At 42.3% G+C, this 20,588-nt stretch overlaps 2 protein-coding genes across 7 annotated transcripts in view; one reads left to right on the forward strand and one right to left on the reverse strand.

Moving 5' to 3' along the window:
• The window catches only part of LOC111866213 (neuropeptide Y receptor type 1), a 439,022-nt gene that overhangs the window by 125,022 nt on the left and 293,412 nt on the right, over window positions 1-20,588 (reverse strand). Inside the window, exon 1 of one of the 6 annotated variants that reach the window (XM_023854953.2) lies at window positions 13,930-14,049. The exons of the other annotated variants lie outside the window; for them this stretch is intronic. The gene's annotated coding sequence lies outside the window, so the exon portion shown is untranslated. Of the gene's footprint in view, window positions 1-13,929; window positions 14,050-20,588 lie in introns of those variants that run through there. 6 annotated transcript variants of the gene reach the window in all.
• LOC117282452 (cold and drought-regulated protein CORA-like) lies at window positions 9,544-15,671 on the forward strand. Its single transcript, XM_033752165.1, has 3 exons — window positions 9,544-9,582; window positions 11,900-11,978; window positions 15,526-15,671. Exons 1-3 carry the CDS (start codon window positions 9,565-9,567, stop codon window positions 15,666-15,668), a joined length of 240 nt encoding a protein of 79 aa, XP_033608056.1. The 5' UTR covers window positions 9,544-9,564; the 3' UTR covers window positions 15,669-15,671.

Genomic DNA, 20,588 nt, shown 5'->3' on the forward strand with positions numbered 1-20,588 from the left:
CAAAAACTAAAAATTGAATAATAACTATGCTATTAAAGCAATAATTTTGCTCCCAGTACGGTGTGGATTATTACAGACACATGACTTACCGTGTACAGACGCATCATCAAGTAGTGAAAACTGGTTTATACGCGACATAAAATAATAAACAGTCTTTTTGGTAGGCACCCGCTACTGTCAAGTTAACAGGAAACTAAAAGTATGTACGTGTTGTGTCATGTCTCGGTGTTTCATAAACAAAACAGAAATTACAATTTTTTGATAACATTCAAATAATAAACTTCCCTTAATTCACGGCAAAACCTACATACACAAATATTATTATTTAAATTCCAGATATTACGACCTGCAAAATTCTCTAAACACATAAATATGCATAAACTGATTCGTATTTTTATCCTCACCGGACAGGATACTTCGACATTTTTCAACAGACGGGAATCTTTTCGCCCCGTGGGGAGGGACCAGAACACTTGCTTACAGACTTACATTTAAACAATTTAAGAATATGATTAATATTTTCACAGTCGCCTTTCACGCAATGTTTCGGTGATGTATCAGAATTGTGTGTGTTTTTCATTATTTACAGTATAATTGTTATATAATTGCTAATATACCCTAAGATTTCAAAATAAAAAAAACTTTATATCAACAAGAATACAATTATGAAGCTATAAATAATTTATAAAATCACGTAATTAATAAACATCACTTAAGCGTAATGCGGAAAAGGGCGGTAAACACACCATTAAATACACTATAACACAACATAACATGAGGTTATTATTTAAGGCTATTTTTACTGAGGAAAAGGAACACGTGTCTCCAGTTGCGGCAGTAGGACAGCGGTCAGGTTATTTCTAATGGCATGTTAACTTACGGCACAGATGACCGTATCGAACTTCATACAATCCTCCAACCTATGTTTCCATCTTCAAAGGTGTATGTATCATCTGTTCAGCTTCTCCGACTAAAGTTTCGTGTTTGTCTCCCACTGCCCTCATGCACAGACTGAGAGTGTCTGAGAACAGGGTGCTGAGGAGAATATTTGGGCTCAAGAGAGATGAAGTGACCGGAGGTTGGAGAAAACTGCATAATGAGGAGCTTCATAACCTGTACTCTTCTCCATATGTAAACAGAATGATCAAGTGAAGGAGGATGTAATGGGCATGGCATGTAGCACGCATGGCGAGAAAAAATACGTAGAGAATTTTGGTAGGGAACCAAGAAGGAAATAGATCCGTGAGAAGAACTAGAAGTAGATGGGAGGATAATGTTAATATGGATCCTGGAGATATATGATGGGGTCAAGGTTAGCACGACATTCAGAGTTCTGAGGAAGTTAATTATGGTTATGAGTCCCGGAGGAGCAATTTACGAGACCTAGGATGGACTAGATTCATATGGCTCAGGATACGGACATATGGAAGGCTTTTGTGAAGACGGTAATGAACCTTCGGATTCCATATGATGTTGGGAAATTCTTGAGTAGCTGAGCGACTGGCGGCTTCTCAAGAAGGACTGGGCTCCAATGAGTTGTTAGTTAGTTGCTCTGATGTACGCTACAAGCCCGGGCCACTTCATCCTATTCTAGTAGGTTACCCGCAGTGCATAAAACATGTGACTTAATTTTGTTATCGGCTTTATTAATGTGTGCATTCTAGGATGAAGCCTTTAAACAGAAGGAAGGAAATCCCCGTTAGTCCTTTGAAGCATGAAGTACATTTAAGCGGTGCCTAAATATTCAGTTCCTACTCCACAGAAAACGTAGTGTACCTTCATTACAAAGACTAGCAGACCAATTCTGTTTAGGAAAATAATCGCTGCTTATTTAGTTTGTTTGTAATTTGTTTAACCGATCTGTCAGGAATTCAAGGCTACTTAAAGTAGAATGATTTTGATAATGGTAAATATCAAGTTGGAAAGAACTGGAAGAAGTCTGCTGTGGCCTATTTTAAGATACTATCAATACATTTTCTTGGAAAGTGTGAGTAAAACCATGAGAAAACCCCAGTCAGGATGGTCGGCATCCAAACCAAGATTCTAACCAGAAAATTTTCGGGTACAAGCCACAAAAATTACTGATTGAGCCATCGTGATCGGTTCCTTCTGAGAATCAAACGAAACACACGCACACATACATTTCTGAAGCAAAATGTAGAATTTTAAATATTAAAGCAGGCAGCTGATGCAGATATAATTAAACCTGTGATTTTAGGAGTTAAGGGAGTGTTCTTGTGAATGTTAGAGGAAATTAAACAAAGATAGAGCTGCATTAATTTGAGCAGCAGATAAGAAAACTTTGGACTTCAAGGAAAAAAAATGGCTTAAGAGTTGGAAAATAAATTCAATTACGTCAGTTCCTCCTTGTTAGGATCTTGTTATGATTTTCATGAGGAATAAACCGAGACATTCTTAACGACGACGCTAGAGGTCCTCCCTGGCGCCACACAAGATCAGAGTTTTACTGCATGAATTGCTAAGTACTGCCTTAATTATACATTAACGGAGTTACTCTACAGGCTATATCGGGCTCTCATTGAGACGCATATGCTGGGGAACTTACACAAGCAGTCGTCACAAATAAATCAATTTCGTATTTATTCGTATTCTGTGGGAACTGTGCTCAAATCTCGACTGAGGCATTATCCCTTTCTTCTCTTCCGTCTTTTCCCTTCCTCTCGCTCCCACTGTGGAACATAGGGCTGATCTCAGTTTCATGATAATTTTGTAGAAGGTAGGACTCCTTGACGGGTGATCAGCTCGTCGCAAGGCCTCTATCTAAACACAGGACAACACAAACACAGCATAAAGGCATACACACACCAAACATCCATGTTTCTGTGGGATTCTAACCCACGATACCGGCTTCCGAGCGAGCGAGGACAGTACATGTCTTACACCGCTCGGCTACCGTGACCGGCAGTATCCCCTAGGCTAACAAATATATTTTACAGAACTTATTGTAGAGCTGTAGGATTTGAGGTTCTCATAGCGGTGGTTATGAAAAGATGCAGGATTTGAGGTTCTCGTAGCGGTGGTTAGGAAGAGCTGTACGATTTGAGGTTCTCATAGCGGTGGTTATGTAGAGTTGTAGGATTTGAGGTTCTCGTAGCGGTGGTTATGAAAAGATGCAGGATTTGAGGTTCTCGTAGCGGTGGTTAGGAAGAGCTGTAGGATTTGATGTTCTCGTAGCGGTGGTTATGAAGAGCTGTAGGATTTGAGGTTCTCATAGCGGTGGTTATGAAGAGCTGTAGGATTTGAGGTTCTCATAGCGGTGGTTATGAAGAGCTGTAGGATTTGAGGTTCTCATAGCGGTGGTTATGAAGAGCTGTAGGATTTGAGTTTCTCATAGCGGTGGTTATGAAGAGTTGTAGGATTTGAGTTTCTCATAGCGGTGGTTAGGAAGAGCTGTAGGGAAAACGGTTTACTTCAGTGGGATTCCAATAGTTGGATGTGTAAGAAAGTGAATTTAATCCCGTTTAGACTCAAACAGGCAAAAGGATTTATATCAGGACCCTCTGCCAAAAGAACGAGGGACCTGTTAAAATTAAACAGAGATCAACTCAGATGGGCGGTAGGATTACTTACTGGACACTGCCACCTAAAAGGGCACCTTTTCAAACTGGGACTGACAGATGACAGGTGCCTACAAGAAGACGAATCAGCCACAAACGTGTTATGTGATTGTGGGGCCATAGCTTATTTAAGATATCGCCACCTGGGTCAATTCTTCATGGAACCATGTGAACTGTATGACGCTCCCGTAAACAAAGTCCTACATTTAATTGGAAGTGTTGGATTAATAAAGGGTTAATTCAAAGGGGAAGGACAATAGACCATTGAAGGTCGAAGTGCTAGGGCCAGTTTTATGGCTTACCCCTCATACTCATACTCATAATTCCTTTTATCTATTTGATTAAGTCTGCTGCTCCTTCCCAAGAATCCAGAAAACAGTGCATTTCTAGTGGTACAACAATTGGTTTCGCTGCTCCCTTAAAAGGGAGTGAGGAGCATGTAAAGACAAACGAAGACAAAGCTAGAATTGCAGTAAGTTAACTTAAATTTATGAGACGAAAAGAGAAATACAATTTGAAGGTACATAAAAGTAACCAAGGAATATTAACAAAAATTAACGGGAAGTTCTGGGAATAACTACTCCGAAGTCAAAATTATGTTACGACTAACGGTCAGTCCGCCAGTCTGGGTTTGTGTGAAGCACCCATGTGGAACTTAACACCAGACTGATATGGGGCGTCCTCTCTTACTAGGGGACGTGTCTGTCTTTTACAGTTTACAATATATTTACATTTTACATGTTAGGACATGAATGTATATAGAATATACATAAGGCTTCTGTCAGTCCAGGCTCAGTGCAGCGGATTATGCCCTACGCATTTTAGTAGCTTCCACCTATGAACTCTTGTGGTCACTTTTATATGCCACTAACCGCATCCAACAGTTTGTCTATTGCTGAGCGTGAATTCGTTGCCGTGGGAACGTATTTATCGAGCCGGTGCCCTACAAAATTAGGAGAGGACACCCAGACATCAAAGTGACCTCATAAACCTCCTTTTATCTTTCTTAAATAATGAAAATAGCCTAAAATGATCCCGTATTGAACAAAATTTTCGAAACGAAAATCCAGCTGGGTTCGAAGTATGGGCAGAATGCAAAGAAATAGACTTGCGAAAGTACTGCAGAATTTCAAACTACTAAGTCAGAGGAGCCGGGAAAATTCTTCGAAGAGGCTAGTGGATGGATTGATCAGCAATTGGTCCAGATCTGACTGATAGATGATCATGATTAATATTATGATGGTGACTGTGATGATGAAAATTGGTTTTGAGCATACAGTTTCAGGCACAGACTCTCCGTGGCTTTAGTCCGCAAGCGAACTGTACCGACCGAGCGACCGCCACTTGTCGGCGAAGTTAGTGCCAACTTTAGCGGATAGAGGGTATCGCGTGATGAGCGCAACGGCTCCCCACGGCCGTTAATTTCGATTTCCTAGACCGGAACCGCTATTTTTCCATTCAAGTAGCTCCTCAATTATCCTCACGAGGCTGATTGGACCCCGTTTCAGACCCACTACTTCTCAGAAAATCTGGTAGCGCCGGGAATCGAACCCGGACCTCTAGATCTGTACTCAAGAATTCTGACCACTAGATCATAGAAACGGTCGTTTAAGACAGAGACAACTTCCAAAAATACTCAAACAGTCGGGATTCGAAGAAATAAATAAAATCATTCAATCCGTCACATAAAAGCTCGACGTCTTTCCGGAAAGCTTCCCCACACATAAACACTGAACTGTGTGTGTACTTGCTATAAATTCAGCATGAAACTTTAATGGCTATTACATCCGTACAAATACTTTCAGTTCAATTGGGGATTTGAGAATTCCTCTCCGATTCATAGCTCAGGATACACCAATCATCCTGTGTTACAGACTGAGGCATTACGGTTTCTCACTGCAAGTCTTCAATAGCATTATTAGCATAATGAGGACAGCATTAATGCTTCGGCAATGTACTCTGCTTCATGAATATCTATATAGCATCAAGCTACTGTATTTTGCAGCATATTTTGTTTCGACTCACAACATCCAAAACTGAGAAGAACTAATGTTTATCTCTGTTTAATATATATGCTAAGGAAGAAACTGTGCTACAGGGCATGATTGATAGACTAATCGAAATTGGAAGGTGCTATGGCATGGAAATGAATGTGGAAAAAATAAAAGTAATGAAAATTTCGAGACAACCAACCCCAGTCACAATAAAGATGGACCGAAAACAACTGGAGAATGTGAAATGTTTTAAATATTTGGGTAGCTTGTTAACAGATGATGGAAAGTGTACTAGTGAAATTAAATCCAGGATTGCCATGGCAAAAGCTGCATTTAGCAACAAGAAGAATCTTTTTACCACCAAATTGGACTTAAATTTGAGGAAGAAACTAGTGAAATGCTACTTTTGGAGCATAGCTCTGTATGGGGCTGAAACATGGACACTTAGGGCAGTAGATCAGAAACATCTGGAAAGTTTCGAAATGTGGTGTTGGAGAAGGATGGAGAAGATCATTTGGACCGATTATGTGAGAAATGAAGAAGTGTTAATTAGAGTCAGTGAGCAGAGGAATATCCTACACGAAATAAGAAAACGGAAGGCTAATTGGATTGGTCATGTTTTACGCAGAAACTGCCTTCTAAAAGAAGTTATTGAAGGAAAGATAGAGGGGCGGATAGAAGTGACAAGAAGACGAGGAAGAAGACGTAAGAAGATGCTGGATGACCTTGGGGACAGAAGAGGATACTGTCATTTGAAGGAGAAAGCTCTAGATCGCATTAAGTGGAGGAACTGTTTTGGAAGAGACTGTGGACCTGTCGTCTGACAGATTACTGATGATGATGATGATGATGATGATGATGATATATATAGTTCGTCTGAGTAAAGCTGATGGTGGCTTAGCCAAAAATATTCACCGCCCTGTATGGAATCAAGACGTTAATTAAAGTGTTCACAATTTTGTCGTGAGTCAGATGAAATATAATAAACGAGACCACGCCGTGTAGCGTGCAGATACATTTTAATATTATCCCCCCACCTATGTCTACGTCTCCTATGTGATCTCTTACTATCAGGTTACTCGGCTGTATGCATTTAGCACCTGCGTCCGCGCGTCTCCGCCCTTACTTAATCATATTCGGCGAAGCTCCACATTGCGTAATTATCGTCTTCCTCCTGTTTCTTCTATCCCTGTAACGGGACGTGAAGGCCCATGGAGTTCAGACGTCGAGGTTCCCTTTCTAAACAATCGGCTCACAGATGGCGGTGAGGTTGTCAGTCTTACGCACCGGCTGCGCTTTACCCCCGGAACATTCCTGGTACTCATTTCTGTTAGAGGCTGAGTCAACCCAAGAGCCTCAGTGCGGCTGGAACGATTAGATGGACCGAAATATCCAGTGACCTCACTGGGATACGAACCTGCGACCTTCCGGATTGTAGCATAGTGCCTCGACCAACTACGCTACCGCGTGCACCTTATATATATATATTACAAGCTCTTTATTCCACAGTGTTTTCAACCTACGAACTTGGTTTGAAAGACCAATTTTCACAGCCGAATGAAAATAACAAGTAAAACTGATCTACTAGTTCAGTATCAATCGAGAACTCAAGTGTGAGGGGGGGGGGGTTGTTATGAATTGTTACATTGCATTCCGTACTATTAAGTTGCCCTGATTTCTCCCATGTTCTCTTTCCAGTCTTGCATATTGACGCATGATAAGCTGAGGCCGATATTTAAGGCCATCTCCCACGAATAACGTGCACAAATAGTGAATCGTAAACCGCATCATTCATATAGTACATTACACTTCATATACGTTTATCAAAATATAAATTATCACAGAATAGACACGATGCTGATGCCGGAAGCAGCGTCATCAGCAGTGACTTGAAGCACAGGGCAAATGATGCTCGAGATGGTTCAAGTTCGTATAGCAACAGGCGAGACCAGAGTGGTTTGAACGGCTGTTGTACTGCGATGTGAAAGCAAATGGAAAAACTACCACATTATCACTTTTCCTGGATAGTCTCTTTCCAAAAACAGAGATACCATGTATGCGAGAGAGGGAGGATAGAAGTGACCAGAAGAAGAGGAAGAAGACGTAAGAAGATGCTGGATGACCTTGGGGCAGAAGACGATATTCTCATTTGAAGGAGAAAGCTCTAGATCGCATTAAGTGGAGGAACTGTTTTGGAAGAGACTGTGGACCTGTCGTCTGACAGATTACTGATGAATGAAAGACACGATACACTGAAAATATCCTGTTCAATTGTTCAGCATCTAGTTCATCCTTACGTTCACGCAACATTTTAACGCTCAACAATTTATTGGTATGACAGCTCGAAATAGGGTGATGTCAGAGCTCTTATCCAACCTTTTTTTTTTATTGCGAGTGGGGTGGGACTAAGTCCCTTGTACTGCGGCCACTTCTGGCCTATTATACCAGCCCCAGATGATAGGTGAGGGTGATTGTGGAGCAATTGGTGGAATGATGATTGGCAGGGGAAACCGAAGTACTCGGAGAAACCCTGCACCAGCGCCTCTTTGTCCACCACAAATCCCACTTGACCAGACCCGTGATCGAACCCAGGCCGCCCAGGTGGGAAGCTAGCGACTAACCGCTTGAGCTATGGCGCGGCCTATCTAACCTGTATATTACGTCCATTCACCCCATGCCTTGGCCACTATACCAGTAACATTAGGAGCCGGGATATCTTAGTCGGATATAAGTACTGACTACAGGCTGGATGACAGAGGGGTCGGAGTTCGAATCCGTGTAGGTTCAAGAATTTGCTCTTCTCCAAATCGTCTAGACCGGCTCTGCGATCTATACAATGCTTACCGGGGGTAAAGCGGCCGGTGCGTGAAGCTGACCACTCACCTCCAGCTAATATCCAGCTCAAGAAAACATGGATCTATACATGCGCTTAATATCTCACCTCTCCGATATGTGCCCCTTCACCCGTCTAATTTTTCCTTTATGTTTTTTATCGTCATTGAGAAAACATCACTTTTTTAACCATAACAATCCCCATAAAATTCTGACATATTTACCTAGAATTAAAGTATCTACTTTTCAGTTCTTCGGTTTCGTAATATTTTTTTAATAGAGCAAGGTCGTGAGCCTAGAGTCAAACCCCCAACCTGGAGGACCAGGTCCCTGTATTTATGTGCCCCAGGGACGAGGTTCACCTTTCGTCGCCTTCTACGACTCGCAGGGCTACGATGGAGGCATTCTAATCCACCTCCACGAGGAACCCATGATGTTATTATTCCGGTAACACTAGGAGAAGAGTACAATATATGAAACTTCTCACTGCATTGTCTCATCTGCCCCCTGTTACTTCTACTGGGCACTTAATTCGAGATCACCACAATTCGTGTTATTTCCATATAGCTGCAAGAAGCCAAGTTTCACATTAAAAAGAAAACAGAACATTAACAAGTCGAATGTGTGCCACTAGAAAGAACTTCGGAATAAAAGAGAGAATATTTCATCTGTTGTTCCGAAATGTTTGAATATCTGGGTAACACCGGTTCAAATTGCATAACGCAACTCTCTCTCTCTCTCTTTCTCTGAAATTACTCCACTGATATGTGAAAACTACGCCGCTCACTGAGGAATGCATGCACGGCGCATGCGCGCACACAGCGCCACGCGTTGACTAATGAAAGCCGGTCACTTGTGTTGCAATTATTCTTGCCCTATGAACTGTAAAATTGGAAAAGAAATAACTCTCTTACTACACGTTTTACCAAGGTCACGTGTTTTCTTTTAAATGATATTGAGTTCGGCGACAGCGGTACCAACCAAAGAAATGACCAGATTAATCTACATTGTTTTAAAACTTTGAATTCAGTTGAAAATTTCAACATGCCCTGCACACTGCACGTGACTTTACTGGAGTTTCAAATGCAATATAAAAGTGCCTTGTGGCTGAACTGCTATGTCAGTTGATTGCAGACATTTTCAACAGTTACACCCATATCATGGCCACTAAGACTCAGGTAAAGTGACTTACACAAAAGTAAAGCCAAAATTCTGGTAAAGAGAACCATAATTAACTAATTTCATAGTTGGTTGCGCCATAGCTCAAGTGGTTAGCCGTTGGCTTCCCACCACGGTGGCCCGGGTTAGATCCCAGGTCATGTCATGTGGGATTTGTGGTGGACGAAGTGACGTTGGGGTAGGTTTTCTCCGAGTACTTCAGTTTCCCTTGCCAATTCTCATTCCACTGGCTGCTCCACACTTATCATCTATCACCCAGGGCTAGTACAGTAGGCCAATTAGTGGCCGACGTGCCAAGTGGACTCAGTCTCACCCCCAACTCAGAAAACTACAGAAAGAAACTTCATAGCTCAGCGTTCCTGAAAAATAAATAATCGCGCAGTTAGCCAACAAAATTCCTCGCCTTTTATGGAACTCCAATACCACTTTAACTAGAAACCCTTAAGGGTAAAGACCACACGGTAGTTTTGCTAAGAATATGATACTAAAATGGATGTTACAAAAATAGGTTGTGGATTGATTTCAACCGGCTTTCGGTGGGGTCTAATTCTGAGCGCTTATTAAAGCGGATTGATTGTTAATCAATGAAGAATGGGAAATTTCACCAGCCAAAAGACTATAAACTTCTGTAAGAACTCCACTTCACTTGGTGGTAACTGGTTTACATAACTGAGTCCAAAATCAGTTGGTGAAAACAAAACATATAAATATGTCCACTAAAATGTAAGATGAAAGCTGCGTTCGACTGACTTGTAAGTATGGACTTTTGCTCTTTACTAAACGAAGTTAAGCTAGCAATAGCAGGTGTTATTGTGTTTATCTGTTTATCTGAAAAGCTGCTTCCAATTTCTAGCTCCTTCCTATATTTTTATTACATAAAATAAACTGTAAGACCTTTAAATGATACAAACTCCGTCCCAAGTGCAAACAATATATATTATATGTCTTTGATCTTGTTCTCTTCTACACTACATGTTTCGGCCTCTATCGGCCATCATCAGGCCATCATCAGCACACGTAGTAAAGACAAGCAGCGGCACGCACACAGGAAGACTACACAGAATATCACCTGTACAGTGTGGAAACAAGAACTAGCCGCTCCAGCACTTTAGACATAGGGCGAGTAACCCTAACAATTTTAAATNAATATTGTAAGACCTTTCTTAACCGCCTCTGTGGTCTAGTGGTCAGAGTTCCTGGCTACACATCCAGAGTTCTCGGCTTCGATTCCCGGCGCTACCAGATTTTCTGAGAGCTAGTGTGTCTGGAACGGGGTCCACTCAGCCTCGTGAGAATAATTCAGAAGCTATTTCAAGGAAATAGCGATTAACCAAGATTAACGGCCATGGGGATCCGTTCCGCTGACCACGCGACATCCTCTATCCGCTAAAGTTGACACTAACTTCGCTGACAAGCGGCGGTCGCTCGGTCGGCATAGTTCGCTAGCGGACTATAGGCCATGGAGTTTGTTTTTATTTTTTGTTTTTTAAGACCTTTCTTTAATTCACAACATACCAGTTCCGTTTTAATCAGTATTTAATTGTAATACAAACAGAGCTTTATGATTATAATCATTTTTCCCCCTTGGCACTACAGCCCCAGTGGGCCTAGGCCTACCTCCAAGAACTTCTCCGTTCACTTCGGTTTTTCTAGATCTTATACATTCGGTAGGACTCCTTGGGCGACTGATCAGCTCGTCGCAAGGCCTCTACCTGTACACAAACACAGAAAAACGCACACACACAAACTAAACATCCATGCCCTGAGTGGGATTCGAACCCAGGATCCCGGTTTCCAAGCGAGCGAAGACAGTACATGCCTTAGACCGCTCGGCCACCGTGACCGGCTATAATCAAGTTTATAAAGTTAATATTAAATGAACGCCAACTACTGTGTCGCAAGAATTCTTAATGATCTTTGATAAGGAAAGATCTTTAACCTCTGAACTTTTGTTTAAAACATTGTAATTTTCAGACTACTCAAATTTTTTTTTCTTCCAAAATAAGGCACAATATGAGAATTATCCTGCCATCTAACATTAAACTCACTTAACCGTTTAATTAGCATCCGTACCAGTCTTGTTTGCAGGGCGGCTTCAATTTTCTCAGCTTACAGCTTGCCTGCAGAAGAAGGCTGACAGTTGGAAAGCTAATATCACGTTACTTTAGAATCTAATTAAGACTCTACTCGCTGTAATGAAGGCGTAGACACCAGTAATATAAGTTAATCCGCAAAGAGATTTACCGGCCGAAACTCATGCCCAATATTGCGCCTGAGACCAACATGGCTGCTGGAAGTTAATCTTTATACTTTCAGATTATCATCGGCGCCATATTGGCAGTTTTCGCTCTTCTACAATTCGTGGCATCTCAAGGACACTCCAGCGTTCATCTCAGTAAGTGCCAAGCCTTTTGTTCATTTAATGACTCTCACTCAAACAGGGAACACGTTGATGGGTCTGGATGATAAATTGCAAAGAACGTGGAAAGAAAGTGAGTCAGATGACATGTCTAAGGGAGCTGAGGGAACTCATGTACTCTCTGTCAAAATACCTGGTTTCTTGGATGATTATCGAACCCGGGACCTCCAGAGTACGAGGCATTAATACTAACTCGATATAGTTGTCTGGTGTTTTAAGTCCAAATAAATTTACAGTAAATATGGACCCAGAATTTTGTAGTTTCCAAAACAAATTTGGCTATACGGAGAGTTATATCTTCTGGCTTATAACGCCATGTTGTCTGCTGAAAGTCAGTCGACGTTTCTGAGTGACTTTGTCTTCAGGATCGAAAAACATGTTCAGATAATTTTATAGTAAATGTGGGCACAGAGTATCGCAATTTCAAAAAAAAAAAAGTACGGAATGATATTATATTCTGGGACATGTCACCGTGTATTTGTTGAAAGTGAATTGATGTTTCGGGGAACATGTCGCTTCCGTCTTCAGGGTCGAAGAATAAGCCAAATAACAACTCACGGTGGAAAAGGTAGCATCTAATTAAGTTATATGGCTTTACTCAGCCAACCATTGTAATTGTTATTATGTGTAAACATTTACCAGAAACCTGTTTCAGTATTGTTTCTTAACATCATCTCTATCTTCACGTAACAAATGTAACTGCGAGATTTATTTTGAAGTTTTAGAACCTGCTCGCTTCTTCTTAGCCGCCATTTGAATTCGATTAAGTCCCAAAAATTGTGCAAAATTTCAGGGTCTACAATTCTATACAGAGTCCTAAACTTGCTGTAAGACCGGAGTCGGATTCCAAGAGTCCTGCCGGAGACAAAAAAAAACTCAAACCAACTCCGTGGTTTGAGTCCACAAGCGAACTATACCTACCGAGCGATCGCCGCTTGTCGGTGAAGTTTAGCGACAACTTTTGAGGATAGAGGGTGTCGCGTGATCAGCGCAACGAATCCCCACGGCCGTTAATTTCGGTTTTCTAGACCTGAGTCGCTATTCCTTGAAAAAGCTCCTCAATTATCCCCAAGAGGATGAGTGGACCCCGTTCCAAGTCCACCACTTCTCATAAAAAATCTGGTAGGGCCGGGAATCGAACCCGGACCCCTGGGTTTATAGCCAAGAACGCTGACCACTACACAACTGTCGGAAATACATTGGCTTATATTCCGAGAAAATTTAGAACTCATTCAACAAAATTGGTGCAAATAACCGTAAAACGAATCATGTGCCTGAACTTGTACTTCCAATATTTGTAACCATGGTAACAATAAAAGTACATATGAAGGGTTCAGTTTCAGAACACACATGAACACGAACAGGAGGAATTGGAGCCAAGAGTTAAAGCTCTGTAAACGCGACAAGTGAGATCCAATGATCCATGTTTTCCCCAGAATTTTCTTACGAAATACATTTTCTAGATAATCGGCTCACAGATGGCGGTGAGGTTGTTAGCCTTATGCGCCGGCCGCCCTTTACCCCCAGGAAGATTCCTGGTACTCATTTCTGTTAGAGGCTGAGTCGAACCCAGGTCCATAGCGCGGTTGGAGGGATTAGGTCAACTGAAAGCATCCACCTCATCGGGAACCGAATCCACGACCTTCCGGCTTGTAGCATATTGCCTCAACCAACTATGCAACTGCGAGCCCCTAACATTAAAATAGATGGTATATATTAAGACCCATATGATTTGAAATATTAAGTCAGGTCTTTTATAATCTCCAAAATTATTTCTGAAATATTTTGCACTCAATATCAGAAATTTCATAACCCGATTTATTCGGACGCCCACAATATGGAGACAGATCATCCATCCTCAGGACGTAAACTTAATCCAAAATTGCTAGTGTACTACAGAATAAGGCAATATTTCTTTATTACTTACCGTGCCAGTTTGGTTACCTCAAGGTCATCCACAATAGGACCTATTGTTATTTTCACGGTCACGGTACCGAAAGCAATTACACACGTGAAGTTACACGCGAACACTTTTCATGCTTTCGCTTTCTTCCTCTGCTTTAAAGTGCCGTGATAAGTATTTAACACAAAAACACTACGTTTCTCCCTCCCACGGAACGTGTTTGTGTGTCTCATGTGATTCACAGACAGGCAGAGAATTGTTTCACTGAACCAGTGTTCTCACGGAAGCAGCATACAGCGGACAACAGGTTTAGAAATATCGGCACAGAAACGGGCTTTAGGTTGGCGATGCAAGAGAAAATGACAGGAAGTATAAATATATATTGAACATAAAGACGGTGAAATAAATTTAGCCAATAAGTACTCAGTAGGGGTAATATTATATTATAAATAATAATAAGGCTATGCCTGTAACATCCCATGCAGGCCCATAGGGCTGTGAGACGTCGAGGCTCCCACATTTTGTAGACAATCGTCTCACAGATGGCGGTGAGGTTGTCAGCCTTACGCGCCGGCCGCGCTTTACCCCCAAGAATATTCCTAGTACTCATTTCTGCTAGAGGCTGAGTCGACCCCAGGGCCATAGTGCGGCTGGAAGGATTAAGTCAATTAAAGAATCTAATGGCCTCATCGGGAATCGAAACCCCAACCTTCCGGCTTATAACATAGTGCCACAATCAAACACGCTACCGCGTTTGTAACTACAAAGTTAATATACAGCAGATGAATTCTATATTATAGCAGATGTAATTTTATCAACTCAAGGAGGGTGAGATGGGAAGGGCATATAACATGCAGGGGAGAAGAGGAATTAATATGGGATTTCGCAGGAAAAGCTAGAAGAAAAGAGACCACTAGGAAGACCTAGGAGTAGGCGGGAGATTAATATTAAAATGGGTCTTGGAGAAACAGGATGGGCTGTTATGGACTGGATTCATCTGGCTGAGGATAGGGACCTGTAAAGGGCTCTTGTGAACACGGTAATGAACTTTCGCGTTTCTTAAACATTAGGAAATGTTCAAGTAACTGAGCGATTCGGGGATTCTCAAGAATGGATCAGCTTCCTGTAGTTAGTCAGTTAGTTAGTTAGTTAGTTAGGAACTGTAATTTGAGTGGGATGCTAGAACGTAAAGCCCGGGAATCAAACTCCGGCACCCCGAAATATAAATCGTAAAGGACCTAATGAAACATTCAAGCTTTCATATTTCCAAGTTCACGAGTTCTGGGATGTGATTCGATATGCTCTAGTTGATCAGTAAAAGCGTTTCGGAGGAACACGGTACCGTCATCTTCAAGGCAGAAAAGTAAAAGTTGTGGCATATATTTCTAGCCTGAAGTTGGAAGCAGCCAGTTCCTCCGAAATGTTGGTACCAAGATATCAAACTACACGGCGTCACATGCCAGATGATCGTAGCCTTAAAAGAGATGACGTTTAGCCTCCGTGCTGGCCTCACTACGGTTGCAAGCCTCAGAACACTGAACACGAGTGAATGATTGTGACACATGGAAGAATGATGTTTTACAATTTGTATAACCCGCGCTCTGTTTTCCCTCGATACAGGCAACGGTCTGGGATACAAATACAACTATGGCATAGTGCACGGACACCATGGGAGCCACCACGGATCCAGCTACCCACATGCTTATGGAGGTTATGGCGGACCGGGATATCACATTGGAGGCGGATACTACAACCATGTGTAACCACTTGTTAACCTGCTCTTCTGTTTGTTGCGCGCTAATGTACTCGTATATCTGTGTGTAAATAAAAACATGTTGCATCTAATTTGTTTACTGATGCCGTCACATCAACCGCTTAACATGTAAATAATAAACTTAAAAGAATTCAGTACATTTGTGGAACAATAAAAATAGCTTCGTGACACAAAATAAGGAAAGATACACAGTTCAAAACCACGACCACAGTGGCTGCGCGGTCTAAGGCATGAACTGTCTTCGTCCGCTCGAACACCGGGATCGTGGGTTCGGATCTCACTCAAGGCATGGATGTCTGTGTGTGCGTTTATTCTGTGTTTGTGTTGTTCTGCGTGTAGGTAAAGACCTTATAATGTGTTGATCCCCGTCCAAGGAGTCCTATCGACTGCGTATAGATTAAGAAACTGAAATCGCGGCCAAGGGCCACAAAGGCTGTAAAGCCATAAATAGACAAAGCAAACTCCGTGGTTATAGTCCGCAAGCGAACTATACTGACCCAGCAACCGCCGCCTGTCGGAGAAGTTAGTGCCAACTTTAGCGGATAGAGGGTATCAGCGCAGCGAATCCCCACGGCCGTTAATTTCGGTTTTCTAGACCGGAGCCGCTATTTCCTTGATATAGCTCCTCAATTATCCTCACGAGGCTGAGTGGACTCCGTTCCAGACCCACTACTTCTCAGAAAATCTGGTAGCGTCGAGAATCGAACCCGGGACCTCTGAATCTGTAGCTAGGAACTCTGACCACTAGACCACAGAGGCGCACGGTTTAGATGCTATAATAGTTCCTTGGCACAGCCGTGCCTGACGTATGGACTCTTTGAAGAAAAGAATGGAAGGTGATTGGTGGTAGCAGAGGAGCGGTTTCTAAGTTAAGGAGCAGAAGAGGGGCGGAGGCGTAGGGATGAAGGAGTTGGAAAAGCAAATACATGGAAGAAGAAGAAACTGGTTGGGACAACTACAGAGGATGCCATCAGAAAGAACTGGCCATATCAACTGACACGTAGACGTGATCTAGCTATTTCGGAAACCGTTCCGAATAGGACACATGTACATATAAATATTCTCGCTTAGATGGGCCGATACTATGACCTCCCAGAATACTGACCTTTCCTCTTGAACCCTCTGTACACAATATATTTGTGTTAACACTGTATTCATAGATGTTATAACTCGAATTGCATTGTTTTACTACGAAAACCTGTAGTATGTTGCTCTGAAAAAAAATAGAGATAAAGCCAGTTCTCTTTATGTTAGTATAATTTCTTCCACCAAAACCCATAACTGAATTTTACAATATCAGAAAACGGTATAAGACATAGGTCCTTTAATTTTTCTTATGATCAAAGGAGAACACGAACTTTCCTTGCTGAAATTTTCAGACAAAAACTGATATTACAATGTTCACACTTCAGCAGCTAAGAATTCTGTCTACTGACTCACAAGCACACAGTTCATGCTGTGTCACGCATGAATACACGCGTGTCTACGTATGGCATTTCTGCCTGTACATAAGGACATGGGGACTAAATATCGAGGCGGAGGCTTACACTGTACGGCAGTAACTAAATATACATTATGTAAGCTTTCTCAAATCCCCACTGCTGATTGCATATCCCGTAACACGGAAATTTGTCTACTCTCGAATTCTGTCAGTAATTTTATATAGTAGGTTCAGCGCAAATATCGCTGGGCAATTTTTATGTGATTAGCCGCGTAATTGTCGATACGGAAAAGAATTAAAAATAAATTTCGATACAAATTAATGAAAACAGTGATACAGTCTCTAAAACTTCATGGTAACACTTTCCTCTGGTAATGCTGCCCGATGTAATTGTATGCATTTCCTACAGCATTCAACAACTGCTGCCGGCCACAGTGGCTGGGCGGTCTAAGGCATGAACCGTCTTCGCCCGCTCGAACGCTGGGATCGTCGGTTGGAATCTCACTCAAGGCATGGATGTCTGTGTGCATTTATTCTGTGTTTGTGCTGTCCTGTGAATAGGTAGCGGCCTTGCGACGGGCTGATCCCTCGTCCAAGGAGTTCTACCGACTGTGTATAGGATTAAGAAACTGAAAAAGCGGACAAGGCACAACAAAGGGCCGTACAGCCATAATAATTCAACAACTACTAATTTAGCTAGAGGTTCATGACGTGTGGGAGGATGACTACGTTGGTACGTCAAGCGAGGGTGGCTGTCATTGTTCTCTCTTCTCGCTCCCACTTCGGAGCATAGGGCTGATTTCTCAGTTTCATGATCATTTTGCAGACGGTAGGACTCTTGGACGGGTGATCAGCTCGTCGCAAGGTCTCTTCCTAAACACAGGACAACACAAACACAGAATAAACGCATACACATACCAAATATCGATGTCTTGTATGGGATTCGAACTCACGATCCCGACTTCCAAGCGTGCGAAGACAGTACACGCCTTAGACCGCTCGGCTACCGTGACCGGCGGCTGTCATTACGCTAGTCAAACTTTTTCTTGTGGACTCGGAAATATCTGTCAGATACACGTGCCTTATTTTGTGGTACAATATTTTAAAATAGTCAAGAAATTAGGTGTAAGTAAAACAGAGTTACCTCTACAACAGGCGATGGAGGCCCATACAGTTGTGGGACATCAAGGCTCCCACATATTCTAGAAAATCGGCTCATAGATGGGGGTGAGTTTGTCATCCTTACGCGCCGGTCACTCTGTACTCATTTCTCTTAGAGGATAAGAAGACCCCAAGGGACACAGTGTGGCTGGAAGCATTTGGTCAGCTGAAAAATCCAATGACTTAATCGAAAATCGAATCCGCGACCTATCGAATTGCAGCATAGTGCTTGAACCAACTACGCTATCCCGTGTCTCCAAGAAACTGGGTACGTGTTCAAGAGTTACTTTAACCCTTTAGAACCTATAGGTTACTATACGTACCACCTACTTTAACATACTAGAACTCTGCAGCATGCCCACACAGTGTATTTGTGTGTTCCGTATGGTTCTCACAATAAACAGCGACTGCTTCCCTAAACAGCATTAACCGGTTGCGCTTTGTAGCAGAGACGTAATGTGTTTCCTATGAGGTACGGACTGAAGTTTTATATAGTGTTTAGAAGGAAATTAGTCTCTAAAGGTATACCGTTTAATAACATGTACATTGTCATTATTTCCGATTAGGTTATAGACCGAGTGGTTTGGTTTTAGTGATTTCACTGATGAGTGAAATATCCATTAGTCACTGTATAGAAAAGCATGAGAAGTCTTCTATGGCTAAGCAGATACCAATGTTATGGCCGCAGTACAATATGCAGGTCTCCAAGTAGAAACTTTCTACTCAAGTGCTACCTCCTGTGGTATTTAGCTCATGAAAAAATGGACCATTATTCAAATCTACTTACATCTACTATCCGGAGCGTCTATCGGCAATATATAGACAGAACAAATCTTGGTATTTTAGAGCGCAACTGACGACAATATAAAGGGGAGAGGAGCCCACAGCTGAGGAGTAGGATAGGTTTCAGAAGCATTTCGCACTGCTCTTGTTTTCACTAAATCCTTGTCTCGCACTTCTCAAAGGCGAAGATGCAGGGCTTAGACACCGCAGCAATCTTTCCAGATATCCCACTGTTTGTTGCAGTGCTTCTGCCGCGCATGATCTTCTGGAAACACAGATACTTGTATCTTGAAGATATTAAGCGGATCATAATGGAATGTGGAGACAGTGCACATCCTAGAGCGGCAAGATTTACAAACACTGGCGTGTATATGTGTGTGTATGTATGTATGTACGTCTTTATATACGTATGCGTCTATTCATGCATGTACGAGTATGTGCCTGCATGTACGATGTAAGTAACTGTAAATGTATTTTTTTTCCTTGACACTACAGCCCCAGTGGGCCTAGGCCTACCTCCATGAACTTCTCCGTTCACTTCGGTTTTTCTAGATCTTACACATTCGGTAGGACTCCTTGGGCGGGTGATCAGCTCATGTAGACAAACACAGAAAAACGCACACAAACATCCATGCCCTGAGTGGGATTCGAACCCACGATCCCGGCTTCCGAGCGAGCGAAGACAGTGCATGCCTTAGACCGCTCGGCTACCGTGACCGGCAGTAAATGTATTTAACCGTAGATATTCATGTACTTACGTATGTATTCGGGCATGCATAAATATATTCAAGCTTGCAGGTACATATGTACGTCAATATACAGGGGGTGGAAAAAATAATGGAAACACTAAGTAATTGAGGAATAGAAAATGTTTGAATTTGCTACATTGAAAGAACTTCAGTTGGCAACATTGAACGTTCTTCCGTTTGTTTACAATCTGTAGTGCTCGTGTAAGTGAATTAGTGATTGTGGTGAGTGAAAGTCCGTGTGAAAGCAACAGAAAATGGAAGACTTGGTCGATTTTGAAAGAGAACAAATCGTTGGTGCGCATTTAACCGGAGCATCCGTGACAAATACGGGAACATTATTAGTTGTATCGAGAGCGACAGTTTCTGAGGTTATGTCGGCATACACGAATGGTGGGAAGATAACATCAGAGAAGAGGGACAGTGGACGGAAATCAGCAACTACAGAAACAGATCTTCGTACATTGAGAAGAACTGTCTCGAAAAATCACAGAAAACTTTAGCACAGGTGATAGTGGAACTGAACTTTCATCTTGAAGGCCTTCTTTCCCCCAAAACTGTCCGATTCACAAATGCCACATCGCGGGAAAATAATGCTCAGATGCGTAAACGCTGGTGTCAGGACCATAAACCCTGGACATGAGACAACTGCAATCGCGTGCGTTTTGTCGTCCCTGACGCTGTTTCCTGCAAGAGGAAGAGTTTACGTTTCGAGAACACCCGAAGAAGTCTACAATCGGGGGGGGGGGGGGGGGGGGTGGTGTGGGGTGTGGAGGAG

Source organism: Cryptotermes secundus, unplaced genomic scaffold (assembly GCF_002891405.2).
Source record: "Cryptotermes secundus unplaced genomic scaffold, Csec_1.0 scaffold682, whole genome shotgun sequence".
Lineage (NCBI taxonomy): Eukaryota > Metazoa > Arthropoda > Insecta > Blattodea > Kalotermitidae > Cryptotermes > Cryptotermes secundus.